The 23,641-nt window shown below is 37.6% G+C and overlaps 1 protein-coding gene across 1 annotated transcript in view; it reads left to right on the top strand.

Moving 5' to 3' along the window:
• slc9a7 (solute carrier family 9 member 7) overlaps positions 1 to 23,641 on the top strand; it is a 41,187-nt gene that overhangs the window by 4,644 nt on the left and 12,902 nt on the right. The window contains exons 2-12 of the mRNA XM_059340616.1: positions 616 to 818; positions 908 to 985; positions 5,452 to 5,528; positions 6,008 to 6,120; positions 6,910 to 7,015; positions 7,919 to 8,060; positions 8,386 to 8,491; positions 10,512 to 10,600; positions 12,318 to 12,431; positions 12,749 to 12,860; positions 13,536 to 13,689. Coding sequence (XP_059196599.1) covers positions 616 to 818; positions 908 to 985; positions 5,452 to 5,528; positions 6,008 to 6,120; positions 6,910 to 7,015; positions 7,919 to 8,060; positions 8,386 to 8,491; positions 10,512 to 10,600; positions 12,318 to 12,431; positions 12,749 to 12,860; positions 13,536 to 13,689 — 1,294 coding nt within the window. The remainder of the gene's footprint in view (positions 1 to 615; positions 819 to 907; positions 986 to 5,451; positions 5,529 to 6,007; positions 6,121 to 6,909; positions 7,016 to 7,918; positions 8,061 to 8,385; positions 8,492 to 10,511; positions 10,601 to 12,317; positions 12,432 to 12,748; positions 12,861 to 13,535; positions 13,690 to 23,641) is intronic.

Genomic DNA, 23,641 nt, shown 5'->3' with positions numbered 1-23,641 from the left:
GGTGGAATTTTCAATCGATCTGTGTAATTTTTATTTTAGTTTTATCTCTGACTGCGTATCAGTACTCGCTGAACTGAAACACGGCCGAGCGTTCGGTTCTGCGGCCGTACGTCAATAATCCAATGAGCTGAGAATTAAGTTGGATAAAGCTACAATTTGCAAACTGAAAGTTGCAATAACAATTATAAAACACAGAAATACAAGAGTATTTATTTGAGCAAAACTAGCTTACTGTATCAAACCTTGCTAGCATGAATTACTAGGTTTAATTTTATCCAAAGCAAATTTAAACACAAAGCACACTTAAATATGCAAGATTACTGTGAAAACTAACCTCATGCCTCTTAAGGGGCTAAGACATAAAACATTGAACTCCTTGAAGTTATCTTTACAGTATAAATAAAATAAAAGTGTCCGCTTTTGCATAGTACTGTATATATATCTTTTATTTTGCCCATGTATGCATGTTTTTATACATACTGGTGTATGAATAAACACATGGTGATTAATTGATTGTTAATGTTATAGATGCTCGAGTTGGCAAGTTTCTATCCCTAATTTCAATTGCATTTTTTTTTGTCTCTCAGTGATTGTTTTCTGCTCTGATTTCCTCAGGTTTGCTGGTAGGTGTGATTCTGCGCTACGGCATCCCTGCCACCAGCTACCACAACAAGACGCCCCCAAGCTGCTCGCTGAAGGAAGGACCTGTCAGCACCCTGCTGCTTAACGTCAGCGGCAAGTTCTTTGAGTACACCCTCAAAGGGGAGATCAACTCCAGAGAGATTAACAATGTGGAGCAGAATGATATGCTGCGCAAGGTAACAGTCAGACAGGAACATCAATTCTTCACCTCTGATTTTTCCAAAGTTGCTCACTTAACTCTTTTTAATTTCTCATCTTTTTTCAGGTCACATTTGACCCTGAAGTGTTCTTCAACATATTGCTGCCTCCAATTATTTTCCATGCTGGGTACAGTCTGAAAAAGGTGAGGTGTGAGGCTGAATTTGTATGATAGAGTAACACGAGAGGATGCTGTATTTGTGTGGATCAGGTGGAGATATCTGCTGCCACAACCTGCTGTCTTATTGGACAGATGGTGAGCTGAGAAGAACCCTCATTGGCCGCAGTGAGAGCGCTCAGTGTTTGTTGAACATAAGTGGCCCTTTTGAGGGGAAGTCCAGAGCAGATGTCTTTCGTTTCCTCTCTGGCTTTTTTTGCAACAAAAACGGCTGACACTGACAATACGAGCAGGTTCTGCTTTCGATTGTTGTGGTGCAACAGATTTCTTGTGTTTGGGGGATTCCTTCAGGTGCTTTTCATTATTAATCCATCACCATATTTGCAGAATCTCAGCTACAGCAGGTGGTACTTTTTATGTATGAGAATTGTGAGATCTCCAGCAGCACAGGTGCTTTAGTGCCCCGACCTTGAAATAATGGAGTGTGAAATGTGTTTAAACAGCTGCTGACATCTGATCTATGTTCTTATTGTGAGGGCGTACCTCAGCCTGATCCAATTATACAGGGATAGATGATATCAAGAAGTCAGATGAATGAGGGGAAGTGGCCTTGTGCTTTGCTGCCGTGAAGAGCATCTTACAAGGATCTGACCGAGGGTTAAAGTGAAGTGGTTGAGTTTTAATTCGGCCCTTGGGATTCCACTGTTAGCCTGGAGCAATATAGTACAGTAGGTAGCAAATTTCTATTGCAGCTATTGCATGGATTTACTTTGTACAGATGATACATTCTTATAACTGTGGAGACCCCACTGATCTTTTATCAAGCACCCCCCATCTGTTCATAACATTTACTTGCTGTTCATGACAAAATACCTGCAAACTTAATTCCTTAATTCCCAGTAAACTCAGCTGTACTCTGTGTTTAATGCTAATAAGCGAATGCTAACATGCTAAACTAAGATGGTGAACATGCCTTCTACTTGTAAGTATGCTAAAGTTTGCATTTAGCTCAAAGAAGTGAAGGCTCTTATCTTGTCTGTGTCCCAAATCAACACTGGAATCTATACAGTAAAATTAACAATATAGAATAAGTATATATTATTACATGCTAATGCTATACAGTATATAATTCAGTTTATACTACATGCTAATTCTATACAGCATATACTATAGTGAATACTACATACTAATTCTATACAGTGTATGCTACATCCTATATAAACGCTGCAACCTAAAATGCATACTAAACACCCAATATGTGTATTAGTGGTCAACATACAACTACTGTGAATAAACTAGTATGTTTTTTATCGGAATGAGTTGTAATAACCACGTCATTTTTCTGAAAGCAACCTTGCATGTAAGTCTTTGAGTGTGGAGTTTCTGACGCAGCCAGTGTAACCTACACAATAATTACTAGGCCCCCACGATACAATTTTATCCTGATACTTGAGTCACCACACTATTATTGCGATTTTAAACATTTTGCGATATGGTGAGTATTGCGATACAATATATTGCGATTTAACTGTTTAACTGCATTTTATGTCCACAAAATTAAATTAAATCAAGAATTGTTTTGTCAAATAAAAGACAATTCTCAATCTATTCATCTCACTTCAGTCATTTTATTTCTCCACAATGAGTCAAACCCACAGACTGACCAACAAAATATTCAGTCAAACTGAACTGAACTGATATCAAACATGTATGGACGACAACAACTGCAGCATTTTCTTAAACTTTTCTCATTCGTCTCAACGTCGAAACGGAGTCACATACCTGGTTCCAGTGTCTTTAGCGTGTAGCTAAAACCGTCGTTTTCCAAAACTTGTCTTTGCAAATGAAGAAAGTAATGGATTGTGTTATTTCTTTGCGCATTCTGAAATGGGAGGCAGCCATGTATGTAAAGGGGAGACTTGCGGGAACCCAGAGAGCCTATTTTCATTGAGTAAGCATGACGTCAGAGGTCACATGACAGCTTTGAAAATCACCATCAAAACATAAAAAATAGCCTAACTTTGCAGCGCTATTTCAACAACTTCCCGACGATATCCTGACACACATGGTGCCTATAGATTCCTTAGATCTTCTAGTTTCATAGGAAACCAGTATCCATCAATAGCACACAAATCAATTGTATTTCGTCTGAATACTGAATGGTTTGAATATACTTTTGTCACTTTTCCAGTAGGGCTGCAAATGACAATTATTTTCACTCTTGGTTATCTGATCAGTTACAGATTAATAATTTGGTTTATAAATTGTCAGGTAGATAGATCAAATAGTGTCCATCCCAGTTTCTCAAAGTGTGACATGATGCCTTTTAAATGTCTTGTCTTGTCAATCCAGAACTTAAAGTTTAATATGATATAAAACAGAGTAAAACTGGAATATCCATGTTTGAGAGGCTGAAAACAGCATTTCTGTCTTTTTGCATGAAAAATTAATAATCTATCTTCAAAATAGTTGGTGATTATTTTTCTGCTAATTGCTGCAGCTCTATTCACCAGTGTAAAGTATTTGTGACAAGCTTTAGTCTTGTTAATATAATGTATGTATGTAATCTGTTCAATTTTGATAATATCTAAAAAAAACAACAACAACATAATACCTTGTTTGTAGCTATATGCAAATGTATGTACTCAGGCTTTTTTTTTGTTTTCCTAGTAAAACTATGATTCTAACTGGAATTTGCTGAGTCAGGTAGCCGTCCTCAGGAAAAAGGAAGCAGGAGGTCATGTCAGCCCATTTTTTCTTTGAATCATCTGTTGCAGTGGGTCTTAATTTTGAGCAGCACAGTGTTAACAGCTTCAGAGAGAGACAGAAAGATGCAGTCCTTTTTAAGGTCTGTGCGCCTTTTTGGTCAAAACTTGTCGACTCACAGCTCAACTACTTGCCTCAGATCATTGTAGTGAAACACACAGGATTGTAACTGATGTGCAAATGTTGGTATAATTAGCTGTGCGTCTTCTAACTGTGCTGCCACAGAAGAGCTGTCATTGAAATCCTGAACACAATTTGCACAGTATTGTTTTCCTACTTTCTGTTTGATTCTTTCATGTTTTATTTGACAGAAATCACTCCTGACAGTCACTGAGGAAAAGGCACATTTCCTTAGGAAGTCAGCATCAGCAGTTTTGTTTCTTAGATACTCCGCTTTGGAAGTGATCCAGACAGGCACTTGTGTTGCTCTGCTTGTTTGTTTTATAACCAGTCAAACAGCTGAATCTGTGTTGTGTTTCTAGTCCTGTTTGACAGGGAGTTACTCGCACAGCCATGGTCGGAATTGACCCGAAGCTAAAAACACTAGGGTTGCAAAATTCCAGGAATTTTCAAAGCTGGAAACTTTTCATGAGAATTAACATGAATTTATGTGAATAAATGGGAATAAACTGGGAAGTTATAAAATTGAAGGTTGGCCGTTAACAGGGAACTTAAATATAGTCAGGGAAATATAAATATATTTAAGCACAATCTTAACTTAAACAACCAGATTTCATGTACACTTGAATATCTGCTATTCCTCAATTACACGCACACAGCACAGTGCTTACTGCAGGGCTGCTGAGGTCACGTCCCCTATCGAGACCACGCCCCATATTGAGACCACGCCCCTTACATGCAATGTGCATTCCTCCATCACATTAGTCAGGCGGCTTAGCAAAATAATGGGGACACGCCAGACAAAAGCACCACATTTTTTTCCCACATGCTCTCTATCACCATAAGTTTCAATTTTTGATGGGAGCCACTTCATCAAGATGGCGGATCGGAGGTGGCAGCCATATAAAAACTATGAGAACCAATATATCTTCCAAGCCACTTAGAAGGTCAATCTTGGTGTCAAAATATACATTATCTGGGTCAAGGAATCCATTAAAGCTATTGAGAATATCACTAGATGATTATTTGATCAAATAGATATGTTCATTTTGGCCATGTACTTACGTAATTTCCAACTCAGTTCGTGTCCCCATTATTTTCAAATCTGGTCCTAAGCTGCCTGAATACATGTTCAATTCAACATATTTGTCGAATTGGACTTTTTTCGAGGGAGAGTGGCTCTTTTCATTATTTTCATTTAACATTTTGATTGGGACTTTTTTGGAGGGGGGTGGGGGTCATATAACTTTTGAAAATTTTGAATGGCTAGGGTCAGGAGGTGGATGAGTAATATTTAACTCAACATTCATGTTTTTGTTGTTCAGTGAAATAGTTGATTGTTCAATAAAAAATAATTACAACTTGTTAAAGTTCTACTTACAAATAAATCTGTTGAAATGTCATTTATTTTTAATACTTTGAATATTTACAAAATGACCCAGCTTTACTTCCCATGGAAAGTATCTGGAAATTTAGTGGAAATTTTCCACCCCTTTGCAACCCTAAAAGACACTCATTTTGTAAATGAAAGGTTAAATAACCTCAGGGTGTTGCACTGTTGTTTGTTTGTTTTTTTAAAACTATAATTCTTTCCTTTTCTTTTCCAGAGACACTTCTTCAGGAACCTGGGCTCCATCATTACCTATGCGTTTCTTGGCACTGCCATCTCATGTTTTGTTATTGGGTGAGTGTCGTCCGGTACTTAAAGGGACTGTTCACCCCACAAAATCTCAAATTCATATTTTTCTTAATACCTGTTTTTCTAGTTATCAATCTAGATTATTTTGGTGTGTATTCATAAAGTTGGAGATATTGGCCATAGAGATCTCTGTCTTCAGCTTGTGGTGCTCAAATCGCTTATAAAATACATTTGAAATGGTTGGCAGTAAGATTGGGAGTATGGCCAAAATCCTTTATCACAGTATTGGTAATTTCATATCTCAGCAATGATATACAGTCATGTAAAAATGATTAGACCACCCTTTAAGAGTTAAATTGAAGGAAACAAGGGTGGTCTAATCATTTTCACATCACTGTGTAAAATAGGAAAAAATTCAGAAGGTCTAATGTGGTCGGATGTAAACAAAGATTGCAAATAAACCAGTAAAGTGACCAGATGGTTGTACCTTTTTGTTCTCCTCTCACCTGCACGTCCTTCTGCAGGAATCTGATGTACGGTGTGGTCAAACTGATGCAAGTGGTCGGACAGCTGACAGACAAGTTCTACTACACTGACTGCCTTTTCTTTGGTGCCATTATCTCTGCTACAGACCCAGGTGTGACACATGCTGACAATCAGCCACGGTTACATGATGCAGTTTATGTCCTCTCTATACTGCCCTACGAAGCCTAACTGCAGTGACTACATTTTTCATCAAAATTGAGTTATAACTAAAAATGAACTCCTTTATGTCTGTTTTATCTCGTGACAAATTCAATTTTGCTTTATTTCAGAGAAATAATAATGTAAAAATTGCAGTAACTACAAATCCAAATCAAAACTAAAGCTAAACTTTGACTGTGATACAGTGTAACCTTGTATTTCTTCATTGTGTTGAATAGTCAAGACAAGAATAATATAAATGATAAGTTTATTTGATAGGAAAATTATTATCTAGATAGTGATTAAGTAAAGAAGTGAGATAAAATGACATTAAGACTAAAATATAACATTATAATATTAAGTCTAAAACATATAAATCTTTGAGTAGAGCTGTTAAACACTTTTTAAACATCAATGTAGTTACTGCACTCTGTTTGTGCATTACTATTTGAACCTTTTACAGGAATGCAAAACCAGAGAGCAGTAACAGCATTTTTGGGGTCAAAGGTCAAATAAATTGTCATGATTTTTTTGCATAAGAGTGACATCGTCAATACATGTAGAAGTGTCATATCACTTACCTACTTAAAACATTTCGCTGGCCATTTTAAAAAAACGCTAAAAAAAACTTAAAGCAGTTTTTTTTCAGTTTTTCCCTTTGTGTAGTTTCTGCAGTTAGGCTTTGAAGGGCAGTATATAAAAAAGGATCATGTTTGAATAATTTCTTTCTCTCGTTGTATAGTGACGGTGTTGGCCATCTTTAATGAGCTTCATGCAGATGGGGATCTCTACGCTCTGCTGTTTGGAGAAAGTGTTATGAACGACGCTGTGGCCATCGTGCTTTCCTCGTAAGACATATTTGTGCCTTATCAAGCCTACATCTGCAACACTTTCCCTCCTTTTTACACTACAAAGGTCTCTCCCCATATGGGTTTTCCCTCCTGATGTTGAAATTCAACACTGAAGTGTGAGACAGAGCCGCAACGCTTTGCATCACTGCTCCTCTCAGCAGTCAGACAGCACTCTGCCTCCCTCTACTGGAACATTACATATCAGCTACTACTACAGCATTTACTCCATTTTGATAGATACAGTCATGGAAAAAATGATCAGACCACCCTTGTTATCTACTTGCTTTCTTGTTCATTTAATGCCTGGTACAACTAAAGGCACATTTGTTTGAACAAATATAATGATATCAACAATTGATAATAGCCAAAATAATTATCAAGGATCTAATAATTTTTCCATGACTGTATAATGCCTGTAAATAGTATTCACCCCCTTTGGAATTTTCACACTTTTGTTGCTTTTACACATGAAATCATGGTCAATATTATTTGGCTTTTTTGACAAGAATTTACAAAAACCTCAACTAGCTGTTAAGTAGGTCAGTTACTTTAAAGGGGGTGAATATTTACGCAGTTTATATATTTTACCTTCTATATTTTTAATAAATTAAAATTGTTTTGCAAAAATCTGTTTTCACTTTGATATTAAAGAGGGTTTTTTTTTGTGCAAATTTTGTCAAAAAAGCCTAATTATATTGACCATGATTTCTTGTGTAAAAGCAACAAAGGGGTGAAACATCCAAGGGGGTGAATACTTTTTATAGGTATTGTACATAGACATATTAACCAATTATTACTTGGAGATTAAATATATGTAAGGATCATTTCAAAACCTCATTGGAAAATTAGTCAATTTAAGACAAATGCTTCCTCACCATGTCTTATTTTTTTCTATTTCAGGTCTATCGTGGCGTACCAGCCCAGCGGAGCGAACACACACCAGTTTGATGCCTCCGCTTTTTTCAAGTCAGTCGGGGTTTTCCTGGGTATTTTCAGCGGCTCCTTTGTGATGGGTGCAGCCACAGGAGTCGTCACCGCTCTCATATCCTTTTCTGATACCTACTCTGAAGTTAAAACATAAATATAAAGTCTTATTTACAGATTGACTCAAGTTTCATGGTAGGGATGGGCGTTTGAAAGAAACCTGCCAACTTGATTATCTATAACGTTAACGATCAATTAATCGATTAGTCGCTGCATGCAATACACAGATCGATTAAAAATTCCACGTGATCAACCAAATTCTTAGCGAACATTAATCGATGATTGTTTAATTATTCCCATCCCTATTTCATGGGACAATAGGTGTGTTATAGTTGGGGTTTGCAAAGGTCCAAAACGTGTTGCGTCTTTAACTCGACTCCCACGTCACCAAGTTCACCAAGCTGCACTGTTTCCCGCTGCTGGAGACGGCCCTCTTCTTCCTCATGTCCTGGAGCACCTTCCTGCTGGCTGAAGCCTGCGGGTTCACAGGTGAGCAGTATCAGAGCACTGCTTCTAAGGAAGTGATTCTGATTTGGGAAGTAGGCACTAGACAGCTGTGGTCAGGGTGCTTAAAGAAGTCTGCATGTTAATTTTGAACTGTAGAAAAATGAGATTTCCATGTTTTTTTCCATTTAGAAGCAGGTCTTAGTGCTATATATAAACTGTGAAGGTATGAAAAGGCTCATATTCAGAAATTGTGCCTTTACCCCTTGTGTGCCCCAAGGGTAAAAGGTGGGGTATTTTTTAATAAACTAACACTGCTCAAAAATTAATAATATATTAAAATCAATATTGTCAATTACTGACATATCCAAGGGTCTAAAAATCCCCCCAGAAAATTCCAGTTTGCACTTAGAATATGGATAATATTTCATATTTTGTGTTTTTATCATTTAAAACATGTCGGTTAATATTACTAAAAGGGCAATAAAGGGTTAAAATTATTTTTAAAATTACATATAAATTTTATAGGTATTTTCAGGACTAAAATTGGTCAAAAGATTTAGTGCATTGAAAGTGAAAAAAACAAACATTTATATATAATATTTTTACAGCACTTTTTAAGAACTGTACATTTTTTGCACCAATGGTAATATATTAACATTTTCTGAAGGGGTACACAAGGGTTATATGAGCCATGAGGACTGCTGTCAGGTCGTGGTGTAGAAAGCATTGCCAAAGATCCCGGATAGAAGGAAAATGGCGCATTATAAGCTTTGCCAATGCTATGAAATGGTATCGCCTCCTTTTTTGCTAAGTGGAGTAGCCGTCACATTTAGCATTACAAAAATTAGTTTGCTATTAGTAAGCTAGGACGTTCTTAAACAGTAAGAGGGGGATGCTGAGACAGAGACAGGTCTCAAACAAATTTAATTTTCTCCTGATTTGCCCTTCTGTAAAATGCTGTTATTGTGTCAGAATGTTCAGAAGACATGTAATCTGTGAAAAATGTGTCCAATTTTTACTTTGGTAACTGTGGGACAACAGATTGGTCATAATCTGTGCTCACTAATCTGTTATTTCTACATTATGGACTCATCAGTGAACCGTCTTGCTTCTAAACTGTCTCTGGTATCGCTACATTCATTCCCCGGCTGCAATGACAGTGCAGATATGCTTAAAGAGACGAGCACTAAAATTTAAATTTTAAAGCAAATACATACTCCATAAGAACAGAGAAAAGGGTTCTCTCTCCCAGGGCAGGGATGACATCATTCTGTTCTGCCCTGGGAGAGAGAACAAATTTCTCTGTTCTTGACACATCATCTGGGCAGAACTTTGTTCTTGTGTGTTGTCCAAGAACTTTTGTTTGATTGGTCAGAAATTTGTATTTGAATGAGACGTATGCTGCAGTGTGAGGGTCCTATGACTACTTCCCAGGAGTTCTGCAGTATGAAATGTCCTGGCCAGAAAGAACTTTTTTCTTGTTCTTGCCACCTCAAGAACAAGAACAAAAACAAATTTTTCTGTTCTTGTGGAGTATGTAAAGGGCTTTAGACAGAGGGTGAATAAAGGTATATTGAGACAAAATGTTTCCACCATTAGAGGAAAGGGAAAGAAAAGATAGAAGTGTCCCTTTTAAAAGAAAACATATTTCAAAATAACTTCTTGCGGTACTTTATATATATATAAATAAATATTGGACGATCATTCACAAGTGCATTTTATCTAGAGTCTTTAAATTCCAGAATGTTGATTATACCGAATAACGTAATTATGAGCAGTTTAAACTAAGTGCTATTAAACCGTCCTCAGAGAACTGAATGTGTCTGTTATGCAAATGAAATGTGACAGGGACTTAAATACAGATTATGCAGCAGATGTGCAGCAGATGAAATTAACAGATAATACGATTCACAGTAGCAAAGCAACAGGAGCTCGTTGGCTCTGATGTCTCCAAATAAAATTTCGAAATATCATAATCATGCAGAGCACTCTTGTCTGTTTGAGTCGTTGTATTAAGTATTATCTCCCAAATGTGTGTTTGCATGTGTGTTTTATCCCACAGGAGTCGTAGCTGTGCTGTTCTGTGGCATCACGCAGGCCCACTACACCTACAACAACCTGTCTGCAGAGTCAACGAAGCGCTCCAAGCAGGTAGCATCTCACCGCTTCCTGCACACACATCCCCACTTCTTTTGGACTATTCTGAACCCCCTGACAGCATGAACAGGGTGCACGATGGTGCCAGATGGCTCTATGATCAGCCTGCTGTGACCTTAATCAGGGTTGTCTGAGGACATCCCTCCTGACAGGACGGTTTAGTCTCCCAGAGGGGGGCCGGTCTTGAGGACAGGGTGCAGATTAGCACGTAGACAACACACAGCATGACACATTCTGGAATGAGTGCTCCAAGTATTCTAGCAGGCTCTTTGTTACCCAGTTTCAAAGAAAGCCACACATGCACATTACAAAGGCAAGGTTAAAGATGCCTTCACTTCGATTAAAACAGAAATCTTGACAATTTGTCTTCTTGCATTTCCATTTGCCCTTGTCTTGCGCCTCTCGCTCAGAGCAACGTAGATGAAGTCAGCTCTGTAATCATCAGGGCAGCCAGGCAGCCTGTCACACTGTCAGTCTGGCAGAGAAGAGAAATAAAAACATCTCCTGAAGCTTTTCTGGCTTCTGAGGGAATAGATGAGGCGCTTAGCTGAGAGAACCAGCCAGAGACAAAAGCAATGCAGTGTGGGAAACTCTTCAGTGAAATTCTCTTGCTGAACCTGAACCATGTTGTAAAAAGTGAGATTCCGGTGGGAATCAGCAGAGGCCCCACGATACGATTGTATCCCGATTCTTGAGACACGATACGATAATATTGCGATTTTAAACATTTTGCGATATGGTGAGTATTGTGATAAAATATATTGCATATATTGCAACAGTTTAACAGCATTTTGTGTCCACAAAATTAAATTCAATCAAGAATTGTTTTGTCAAATCACAGAAAATTCTCAGTCTATTCATCTCATTCAGTGTTGTTATTTCTTCACAATGAGAGTCAAACCCACAGACTGACCAACAAAGTATTCAGTCAAACTGAATACTGATGTATGGATGACAACAACTGCAGCATTTTCTCAAACTTTCCTCAACTTTATGCTTCACTGCTCTGAATTTTTTTAATGAAACATAAAAAAACTTTGCAGTGTTATTTCGACAACTTCCCGACATGATGTCATGACGCACATGGTACCTATAGATTCCTTAGATCTTTGAGAAAAATAACGGCAAAAATACTGCCGGCCCGCCAGCCGTCAGAACACTAAATATCTATACTTGGCGGCCATGAATTAATATAATATTGCCACACAAAATATCGCAATACTATGCTGTATCGTTGTTTTCGCCTACCTCTAATAAATACTGTGAAAATATAAAAATGTTAAATTAACTACCTACTATAAATAGGTAGAAAGTGCTGCTACAGTGCTGTCACAGTCATTCCCCGGCTGCAATGATGGTGCAGACACGCAGAGAGTGCAATATGGAAGACCTTAAACCACTGTGCAATCAGAGCAACTGGGCTTTTTTCGGGAGGGGGGTCTTAAAGAGACAGGCAGTTCAACAGAGCGTTTCAGACAGAGGTAAATATAGGTATATTCACACAGTATGAGAAATAATAGTAATGGATTTTTTTTTCTTTTACATTAAAGCATGTGAATGTTCTAGTAGAAACCCAAAATGCATGTATGAATCTGAAAAAGTACATAATATGTCTTCTTTAAGGTACATTCTGTGGATTTTTTAATTACATTTTCTGTGTTTTATACATTTCTTACTTGAATTTATGATGAATATAATATTTTCCATGCAGCTTTTTGAGGTCCTTCACTTCCTGGCAGAGAACTTCATCTTCTCCTACATGGGTTTGGCTCTGTTCACCTTCCAGAATCATATTTTCAGCCCCATTTTCATCATAGGGGCTTTTGTATCCTTTTGGGACACAGCAAGCAAAAGTGTGTTTTTCTGTTTCCCGTTTGAGACTACCTCTCTTGTAGAATTAAAATATTTCCACACCTGCAGAACTGGGTCATGGTTTATGACTTGGAGACTGTGGTGATGATGTCCCTGTAGGTAGGCCAGAGTTTTGCATCCAAAAATATAATAATCAGATCATTGTAAGAAAGATTTTCCTGCTTCACTGTAAAGTTCACTTCATATTTCACTTTAATGAGGCCACCCTGGCCTGCTCTCTGAATCTGCCCAGCATTTAATTGTTTAAAGTTTTCTTAACCTGCTTCTCAGCTTGCCATTTTCATTGGAAGAGCGTTCAACATTTACCCGCTGTCCTTCCTTCTCAACCTCGGCAGAAGGCACAAGATCAAAGGAAACTTCCAGCATATGATGATGTTTGCAGGTATGGAGATTATCATGAGATCATCATAGTTAACTAGCTGACCAACTGTATCAGCTAGTTAAAAGTATTTTTTCATAAAAAATTAAAAAAGTAAAATATATATATTTTTTAAATCAATGTCATGTAAAGCCATTGTATTTTATATGTAGGTCTTTTCAATGTAAATAAAAAATAGTTTTAACATGCTTTTTTTTTTTTTTAAAAAAGACCCTTGTGAATTATCCTCATTGAACCATGATCTGTGAGAGGTTAAGAACACCATTGCACTAAATATTGATTGAAATGGACAGTAATGGAATTATTAATGAAATATAAACAATGTTTATTGTGATTTTTTTCAGTTTCTGACGCTTTTGGATAATTAAACATGCCCTGGGTCAAATTGACCCATGAACATTATTGCTGTTTTTAAGAAACGAACATAACAGGAGGGTTAAACAAGCTAGTTAACATGGACAAAAATGATGAGAGAGCATATTTTGTCTGTGGGTTTATAATCTTGGTCATTTAAAAACTGGAATAGATTTTTTTAAAACTATTGTCTGACATTTTATTGACCAAACAAGTAATTGTTGAATCAAGAAAATGTACAATTGATAATTTTCATTAATAATGAAAATTATTGTTGCAGCTCTATTATGACTGGATGATTTTTTTGGATTTGGTTTTCTGCAGGTCTGCGGGGGGCGATGGCGTTTGCTCTGGCCATCCGGGACACGGCCACCTACGCCCGCCAGATGATGTTCACCACAACGCTGCTCATTGTCTTCTTCACTGTCTGGGTTTTTGGCGGTGGGACGACGCCCATGCTGTCCTGGCTACACATCAGGTGACATAACAGTTTTGTGCCATAGAAGAAAATCTGCATGTCCTCTGCCTTTGTATAAATCTAATCACAACTAAAAAGAGTTTTCTTTCAGATCGTAAAAAAAATCGTAATATCTGAGAAAGAAATAATTTAAGCATTGCAGGAGTGTTTTCTATCCGAGATAACAAAATAGGCCTTCACTTCTTTGCAAATAATGAGAAATTTCCATATTCGCATTACATTACTTAATGTAAAAATCGGTCATGGTATTTTAAAGATACAGACATCTTTTACATATAATTTATTTATTATATTCTTTCTTAATTGCTTATCTGAACTCTGGTCGCGGGGGGCTGGAGCTGATCACAGCTGACATTGGATTAGACACGGGGTACACCCTGGACAGGTCTCCAGACTATCACAGGGCTGACGGACAATCATTCACGCTCTCATTCACTCCTACGGGCAATTTAGAATCACCAATTAAACCTAAGCTGCATGTCTTTGAGCAGGAGATACATATTTGAACTGTTGGCTTTTACATCTTGCACTTTTTTTTAAGTTATGCACACTTGCAGGGGTGAGATAAAAATGTATATTAACCCTCCTGTTGTGTTGTGGGTATATTAACCTAATTCAGAGTTTAAAAATCGGGGGGAAAAAAACTTGTAGGCTTTTCCAGCGACATAAAAAAAAGTTTTAACATGCATTTTAAAAAAATGAAAAACAAGTGAATTATCGTCATTGAACCATGATCTTTGAAAGGTAAAGAACACCATTGCACTTTTGGATAATTAAACATGCCCTGGGTCAAATTGACCCACGAATATTATTGCTGTTCCTGAGAAACGAACATAACAGGAGAGTTAAACAAGCTAGTTAATATGGACAAAATTGATGAAAGAGCATATTTTGTCTGTGGGTTTGTAATCTTGGACTTAAAACTGGAGTAGATATTTTTCACTATTTTCTGGCATCTTATTGACCGAACAATCGTTGAATCAAGAAAATGTTTAATTGATAATCTGCATTAATAATGAAAATGATTATTGGCCTTGCTCTGTGTCTTTGTAGAGCAGTTGTATGTTTGCTATTTCCTCCTGAGATTTATATTTCCTCTTCATTTGACATTATTAGATGTATTTTGTCTGGTGGTATTGTCCAGGAGAGGGGGCCAGAGTTCTCCCCTGCTGCTGACTTTTCATCTTCCATGTTCTTCTATCCAGAGCTTTTAACTTGCAGGGGCTGTTGATGCATCTTTTAAGAGATATTGTTATATATTCTCCTCCAGGAAGCACTGCAGCTTCTTCAGTCACAGATTGAACACTAACTCTTAAACTCAAGGTCAGTCCCTGAGCCAAAAGGTGATGCTGACTCTCCAGTTGAAGCAGCAGGCCACCACACCAGAAGCTGCTTGAGATGTTATCAGTCTTTGCTCACATGGTTATCACTCTGTTTGGAGCCCAGCCTTCGCTTATTTTTGTCCGACCATGATGCACTGGGAGCTCCCATTTGTCGTGATAAAGCGGATTACGGGCTGGTGATGTGTGCGACAGCAGCAGCAGAGGCGAGCCTGAGCGAACAGGCGCTGTTTAATATGAGTAATGCCTCCTCGGACCAAGCAGGAACTATTGTGTTAGTTGGAGGTTTAGAGTGCTGCCAAAATCTCCCCCATGAACTCATTGCCATGGTAACTGGGACATGTGGTGCATGGCAGGCGGATATCAGCCGAGCTCTACGATTTAGGGGGGGTACTTTCAAAGCCCTGAGGAATAGTCGGACATCACATTACATAGGGCATTAAAAATGTTTTTTTTTTCTCCCTGTATTTAATACTGAAGATTACATTTGGAAAGTGTCTTTTTATGGCGCAATCCTCTGGCTTGTAAATGAGAAAGAAGCCGATCTTGATGAGGCGTGGGGTTAATGAGCAGGACTGGTGCTGGGGTAGTAAACATCTGGTGTGAGATGAGACGCTGCTGCTTTTCTGTTTACAGGGTTTTGATGGATGGTTTGTAAGCAGGCAGGCGTGCAGCTTATCATCGAGCCCCAGCAGTGCAGCCACTGAGAGGGGAAGAGATCCTTATGTGTTCACACTGGGTCAGGAGGAGCTAAGCTGTCAAAAGATGCATCGAAAGTATCTACAGTAATGAGTTTCAGTGGTGGAAGAAGTACTTAGCAATACCATAGTGTAGAAATATTTTTACAGGTTTAAATTTTGAATTTAAATTGCAAAAGTATGAGTGATCGAAATGTATTTAAATTAACAAAAGTAAAAGTACTCATTATGCAGAATGTCCCATTTCAGAATAATGTACTAGTCTAGTATGTTTAGTAGGGCTGGGCGATATGGACCAAAACTCATATCCTGGTATTTTTAGGCCGAATGGCGATATTGATAATAACCAAAATCATTATCAAGAAAACCATGGAAAATGTCTAGATATCAGCTCTTAAATTAAACTCTTATGAGCTATTTTTGATGTTATAATTATATTTGTCCAAACAAATGTACCTTTAGTTGTACCAGGCAGTAAAATGAACAAGAAATTGAAGAAAACAAAGGTGGTCTAATAATTTTTTTCCATGACTGTATATTTGTATTTTAAACAAAACAGAAAATGATTATTTTTAATTCAACTGGTCTGCGAGAAAACTAGACTTCTGCATTTCCTCTTGGCTCTGTTTTCAGGCTTTAGAAAATCTAGTGAAAACCTGTGATGGGAGACTTCACAGGTCATTTCAGAGAGAGTTCCTATTGGCTCTTCTATAAATACAGATCAACATGCACACTACATAAATGGCAGAAGTTCTGTAGAAAAAGTTGTTTTTTCAGCATTCGCAACAAGCGGACAGACTCTTCAGAGATCAAAAGAGTCTAAAAGAGAGTCCGCCAATAAATCCAATCCAGTAAAAATGTCAATTTTGGCGAAGAGAAAATGTTGCTCACTGTTCAGCCTTCTGCTCACTGTAGCTAAAGGCTCATGGCTGTGGCTAACGCCTCGACCATAGCCAAAGTCATTAGCTGCAGCCATGAGAATCTGGCTGTAGTTTTTAGAAGAATAAACAGTGAGCGGCTCTGAAATGGTTTGCCGATAACACAGGGGTATCCGCAGGGTCTTAAAACATCTAAAATCCAATAATTTGAATTTAAGGCCTTAAAATGTCTAAAATCTCATTAAATGTTCTTAAATACGATTTTAAAATGTCTTAAATATGTATTGACGTTACTTTTAATTAAAACAAATGCATAAACTTCAGTCTCGCTTTTAAATGTTCCGATTTTTGAGGACGCTATAAGATAAGATAAGATATGTCTTCATTTATCCTGCAGGGGGAAAATTTTGTTGTCACAGCAGCTCAAGATACAGACACATAGATATAGATAAAAAACAGAATAATGAATATAAATAAGAAGACGTATAGATACATTCTATACACATTATATACATACATTTCTGCTATTTGGCATTTGTTAATAATATATTATTTTTTGTGTTTGTTTGTTTTCTTAACAGTACTTTGCATTTTTACAGATATTGCACATCGGAGAAAAAAAATATTTTGGCATGTTAAATAGGTTAAGTAGGTTGTTGCATGTAATGGCGTGAAAATCAATGAATAAATATATTTAAATATATGCAGAGATATACACAGTATAGTATAACTGGTATATGACATATAATAATATAGAAAAATATAGAGATGGCCTAATATAGGCATACTATGGCCGGATGCAGAGATAGTGCAGTAAAGTGACCTGGTGGAACAAACAGTGCTGTATTATGTGGTGCTGCTGTTGAACATAACTACAAAACGGAACTAAGTACCTGCAGCCCGGTCATAATTTGAGCTGTGAATAAATTCATGCACTTTGCAAGTAATCCCGGGCCTCCGATTTTCCTTCCTGTCTTTTGTACTTTTTTGCCAATATGGATGTGAAATGGGTCTTATATTGTATTCACTATGGTCTTAAAAAATCTTAAATTTGACTTGTTGAAACCTGCAGAGACCCTGTAACAGTTCTCTGAGAATTGTTGCTATATAACGTCCTCAAGATCACAATCAAACTTGGGATGATTGGAATAAACGACTGCAGGAGGACTGCTGTATTTTAACACTCTCGCCTGGCTTTCCAGCTTTAAGTGTAAACACCGAATTAAGGTGAAGTGAGTGAAAGCGCTGAAAGGAGATGACGATTCAGCTGAAGTTCAAACACTGAGAGGAATTGGCATCAAGTCAAAGTGTGATGAATTGAGCAGGAAATGTTCGCTGAAAGCAGATCACATATACAATCACAATAAGAGACGAAAGCAATGGAAGTGTTTTTAACATGCATGCTAAAAGCAGTTGAGTCGTCATTTAAAGAGTCCTCATTATTTTATCCAGTGCTTTTTTTTTTAAATATTATTTTTTATGTGTGTGCCTGAACATCTGTTGAGCCTCTGTGCCAAGTCTGAGGATTAGTGCATGTCCTCAGAACAGAGGATCATATTTGACTTTTGCCAGTTACTGTTTTGAAAACACTGAGTGGTCACTGTTATCTGCTTAAACTCTCATTTATGGCCAGTCCTCCATTAAACTCACTTACTGCTACATACTGCTCGGCCCTCAAAATGATACGCATTATATACAATGTGTAAAAATAGACACATAGAACAGCTTTGATTCTGAGGAATAACATATAATCCTCATGTGAAGGGGTGGGCAACATGGCCCTAAATGAACATAACGATATTTCTAGGTATTTTCAATATTAACAATATTCTTGACAATATTACAATACTGAAAAATATATAGAAAGTATGATTTCTTAAAATTATTTTTGAGTCTGAATAAATAAAAATCAACCATAAATCTAAATTGCAGTGTAAAGTAAAAATTTCAACACTTGTCAAATGCAAAAAAAAAATTACTCTTGACTCTTCAATGCAAAATGGAAGTATTAGAAAATAATAAGAATATTACTGCAAATGTCAGTGGTAGAATGTAACTAAGTACATTAACTCAAGTAATTTTAAGGTATGTCTACTTAACTTGTTATTTAAAATTAATGTAAAAAAATTTAAAAATTATGTAAAAAAACTTTATACTTCTACTTCACTACATTTAAAAGGCAGATATTCGCTATAATAAGCTGCCAGCTTTAGTTACTTTTTTATCAAGATTCAACATGAAAAACATGATTACGTATTTTTATAAATTTAACCACATAAAAGTATATTAACTAGTTAAAATTAGCCCTAACTTGGTGACAGTAAATGCTGCTCACATAAATAATTATCCAACAATATATATAGAAAATACGTATATAACAATCTGAGTGGGGTCATTCTGCATAACGAGTACTTTTACTTTTGTTACTTTAAGTTTTGAATGCAATGATATGATGTGACACTATGTCAAGAAGTAGGAATGTTGCCAGTATCGCGATATGCTTTTTTTTTTTCATCATATAAAAATTGTACCGGTATTATCATGAAGGATACGATAAGGCCTACCCCTACTCCTCTGTATGTAAGGTTAAAGTCAAATGTGACAGTCCAGAGATTTGTGTTGCACTGTGAGCATTTCAGTTCCTCATATGAGTATCTACTTACATGAAAGGCATATTTCTTACACACAGACTAAGCCCCATTAAAACGTTTTAAATATACCATCTAATACTTTAACATAATATGCTTGAAACTGAGTTTGTATGTTTATAATGTGACAGCTTTGGGAGCAGGAAAGCACGGCAGGAAGACCGATGTCGGCGTGGAAAGTGGCAGTACGTCAGGTGCTGTATCGGAATATGTACCAACTGTTTGGCAGTAACTGGTGTTGGGAAAGTCTCTGGTAACTTCAGACCTTACTTTTCAATCCTCACTTCTCTTTTTCTAATGAAGGGGAACATTGGGTACAGTATTTTTCAGAGACTACGTTGTGTGGTTTGTGTCAACAGAATTGGCTTTCTTTGGCTTTCTCCGGGTGGTGTGAATCTGCTACTTTGTTGCATCTGTGTGGACGGGGGTCCTTCATCATGAATTACTCACACAGCAGTGCAAAGAACAAATCACACACTGTGCGCCCCCAGAAGCAGCCTGACACATTTGTGTCAATTGATCTGTAAAGTATGTGCAAAAAGAGGAAGGTATGAAACAAGAAACCGAGAGAGTGCTGAGCCGTGATGGTTCCTCCATTTTGACTGTTCAGGATCCTGTCTTAGAGGACGGAAACGCTGCAAATTGCTTGTGTGGAATATTTGATGGGTTTAGGATAGAAGGGGATGTTTTCAGGATTAGGATTAAAGGTTAGTCAGTCAGTGGAGCACTCCCTTGCATAAGTATGTGTATGAACACAGGTCAACACTGTGTCTTATCAGAGGAAACGTGCACTGGGCAGTGCTCCTCTCTTCTGAGGCCCCCCGACAGTTGTGTCTTAATCTCACATCCATTCCTCACAGATCCTTCCTGACGCAGCGCCAGCAAGCTTTGCACCTCTTTGTTTTCAACCTTGTTACGACCTCCACCCCCTGAAGATCCTGTGCATGTGTAGTTATAAGAGCGAGAGAGTCTTATACCCACACCCTGCTCCTTCTCAAGCTGCTAAGGTGGAACACAGAAAGAAAACGGTATTCCTCGTTCCCTCTGAAGGGATATTTCCTCTGTCACGGAAAAGTCTAAAGATAGATACACCTCGTACTTTACAGTGTCAGTTTTAGTTTCAGATGTAACCATGGATGGCTACACGTCTCTGCCTTGGCCTCTGTCCACAAGGATTAGACTCAACTACTCCAGAGCTTATGTGAATTAAAAGTGCCCCTTTAAAATCTGCTTGTGTTGAGTTTAATCCTTCTCTGCTGGTAAGAGACACAGGGGGGTTGTGTACAGCTACGAAGACTTAGTATGTGCTGCAGTTACTTTTAAGGAATTAATTAATCTACTATTAGCAGCTGGTTAGCTTAGCTTATTTTAGAATGGAAACAGCTAGTATGTGGCTGAACTTGGACAAGAAATAGGCTGTAACCCCTGATAACAGAGCCAGGCTAGCAGTTTCCCCCACTGCTCCCAGTCTTTGTGCTAAGCTAACTGACTGTAGCTTCATATTTGTAGTGTCTCACTGTATCTTTGGCAAGAAAGTGAATAAGAGGTTTTAATTGTCAAACTATTCTCTTAAATAGTAAACGTCTAAATATTGTACACACTAGGGCTGGGCGATATGTACCAAATGTCATATCCCGATATATTTATGCTGAATATTGATATATATGAAATATATATTTATTTATTTATTTTTTATTTATGATGATGATAAATAGGCCAATCTTTTTCTGAAATAAATATATTTACAGTGCCTTGCAAAAGTATTCATACCCCTTGGATGTTTCACCCTTGCTTTTACACATGAAATCATGGTCAATATAATTTGGCCTTTTCTAAAAAGAATTTGCAAAAAAACCCTCTTTAATATCAAAGTTCCAGCTGGTTAATGCCAGCAGTGTCACAGTTAGTGAAATGGAGATCAGTTGATGTGTGTCAAGTGACAAAAAAAAAGTCAAAAAAACATGTGTCTGGGAGGTCCAGTCTCTGGTTCATCACTATTCCTGCTACAATTGTACCATGAAGACAAAAGAACACTTCTAGTAACTCAGAGAAAAGATCATTGAAAAGTATAAGTCAGAAGATGGCTACAAAAAAATATCCAGCTGACTGGACATCCCACAGAGTTCAATTAAACCATCATTAAGAAATGGAAGCAGTATGGCACTTGTTTAAATCTGCCTAGAGCTGGACTTCCTCACAATCTGAGTGACCTGACAAGAAGAAGACTGGAGAGGGAAGTCACCAAGACACCTACGGCCACTCTGCAGGAGTTAAAAGCTTCGGTGGCTCAGATAGGAGAGACTGTACATACAACAACTGTTGCCCGGGTTGTTCACCAGTCGGAGCTGTACGGGAGAGAAAAAAAGCTCATCAAATCTCGCCTGGAATTCGCCCAAATGCATGTGGGAGACTCCAGGGTCAATTGGAAGAAGGTTCTATTGTCAGTGATGAGACAAAAACTCACCTTTTTGGCTATCAGACTAGACAGTGTTTGGCGAACACCAAACACTGCACCACAAACGCACCATCTCCAGCGTGGTGGCATGGTGGTGGCAGCATCATGCTCTAGGGACTCTCCTCAGCAGGAGGCCTTGGAAGGCTGCAGGACCAGTCTTCTTCTTGTCGGGTCACTCAGATTGTGAGGACGTCCAGCTCTAGGCAGATTTAAACAAGGTCCATACTGCTTCCATTTCTTAATAATGGTTTAACTGAATTCTGTGGGATGTCCAGTCAGCTGGATATTTTTTTGTAGCTCTATCTCTTGACTTATACTTCTCAATGATCTTTTCTCTGAGTTGCTTGGAGTGTTTTTTTGTCTTCATGTTGCAATTGTAGCAGGAATAGTGATGAACCAGAGACTGGACCTCCCAGACACATGTTTTTTTATACTACGATCACTTGACAGACATCAACTGTACTCTACTGTGATCTCCATTTCATTAACTGTGACACTGCTGCATCAACTAGCTGAAACTTTGTTGAATGAGGTCAGTTACTTTTTAAAGGGTATGAATACTTATGCAATCATTTATTTTACCTTATAGATTTTTAATTAATTGATACCATTTTGTAAAAATCTTTTTTCACTTTGATATTAAAGAGGGTTTTTTTGTAAATTCTTTTTTTTTAAAAAGGCCAAATTATATCAACCTTGATTTCATGTGTAAAAGCAACAAAATGGTGAAAATTCCAAGGGAGGTGAATACTTTTGCAAAAGAACTAAATATGAAAAACCCTAGTAAGGGCAGCATTAATATATAAATTAAGAAGAAAAAACTGAACTATATTGATATATGGGATATGATCTAATTCCATATCACATTTAAAAATATATCGATATATCGATATATCGCCCAGCCTTTGTACACACTAAATAATACTGGGTCAAAATGGACCCTCAATATAGCACAGATTGTAATGTATTCTTGTGCTTTGTCTCAATTCAGATACTTCTGTTTGTACACTGTGTACACTAAGATACAAGATAAGATACACAGACGCTTAAGTTGTCCTTTTGTGTGTCTTTGTGGTTGTTTTGCATCTTTTCATAGTTGGAGTGAGTCTCTTTGTGGTCTCTCTACAGCTGTTTTGTATATAGCAGGGTTTTTTTGGTCTCTTTTAGTCTTATTGTGCCACTCTGTAGTTCTTTTATGTTGTTTTTTTGTGTGGTGATTTTGCATCTCTTCGTGGCCAGTATGTGTCTCTACAGTGAGTGACATTTTGATGAAGGCCTCGGGGCCCCTGACACTTTGGGCCTGCGCCCAGTAGACCCGGTCAGTAATCCATCCATGACAGCTGTTGTGCACTTACCGGAAATTACAATGGCAACATTTGGGTTCTTCTTCTTGTTAATGGCAAATTGTAACCAGATGACACATTACCGCAAATGTTTGACCATGATTATCGCAAGCCAAAATATCTGCCGGCTTGTTTGCTGGAATAAAACAGAATAAGGGTTTGAATCTGGCTCGGAGCCCTAGACTCTGTCACTTCCACTCTGTATCTCTACCAATGCCAATAAAGGCAAACTATTTCCATCACATTATAGTTTCTTTACTTCCTGAATGCTCTTGGTTAAGGTTGTGGTTGTGGTTTTGTGTTTTGTGTCACGAGCCAAAAGGTTATTAGCTACCTCTCCCTAATGTTCTTTCGCTGACTGATACAGTCATGGAAAAAATTATTAGACCATTGTTTTCTTCAATTTCTTGTTCATTTTAATGCCTGGTACAACTAAAGGTACATTTGTTTGGACAAATATAACGATAACAACAAAAATAGCTCATAAGAGTTTAATTTAAGAGCTGATATCTAGACATTTTCCACGGTTTTCTTGATAATAACCAAAATCATTATCAAGAAAACCATGGAAAATGGCTAGATATCAGCTC

Source organism: Centropristis striata, chromosome 9, assembly GCF_030273125.1.
Source record: "Centropristis striata isolate RG_2023a ecotype Rhode Island chromosome 9, C.striata_1.0, whole genome shotgun sequence".
In the NCBI taxonomy this organism is placed as follows: domain Eukaryota; kingdom Metazoa; phylum Chordata; class Actinopteri; order Perciformes; family Serranidae; genus Centropristis; species Centropristis striata.
The sequence above is the reverse complement of the archived record's forward strand: the minus strand, read 5'-3'. Positions and strand labels throughout refer to the sequence as shown.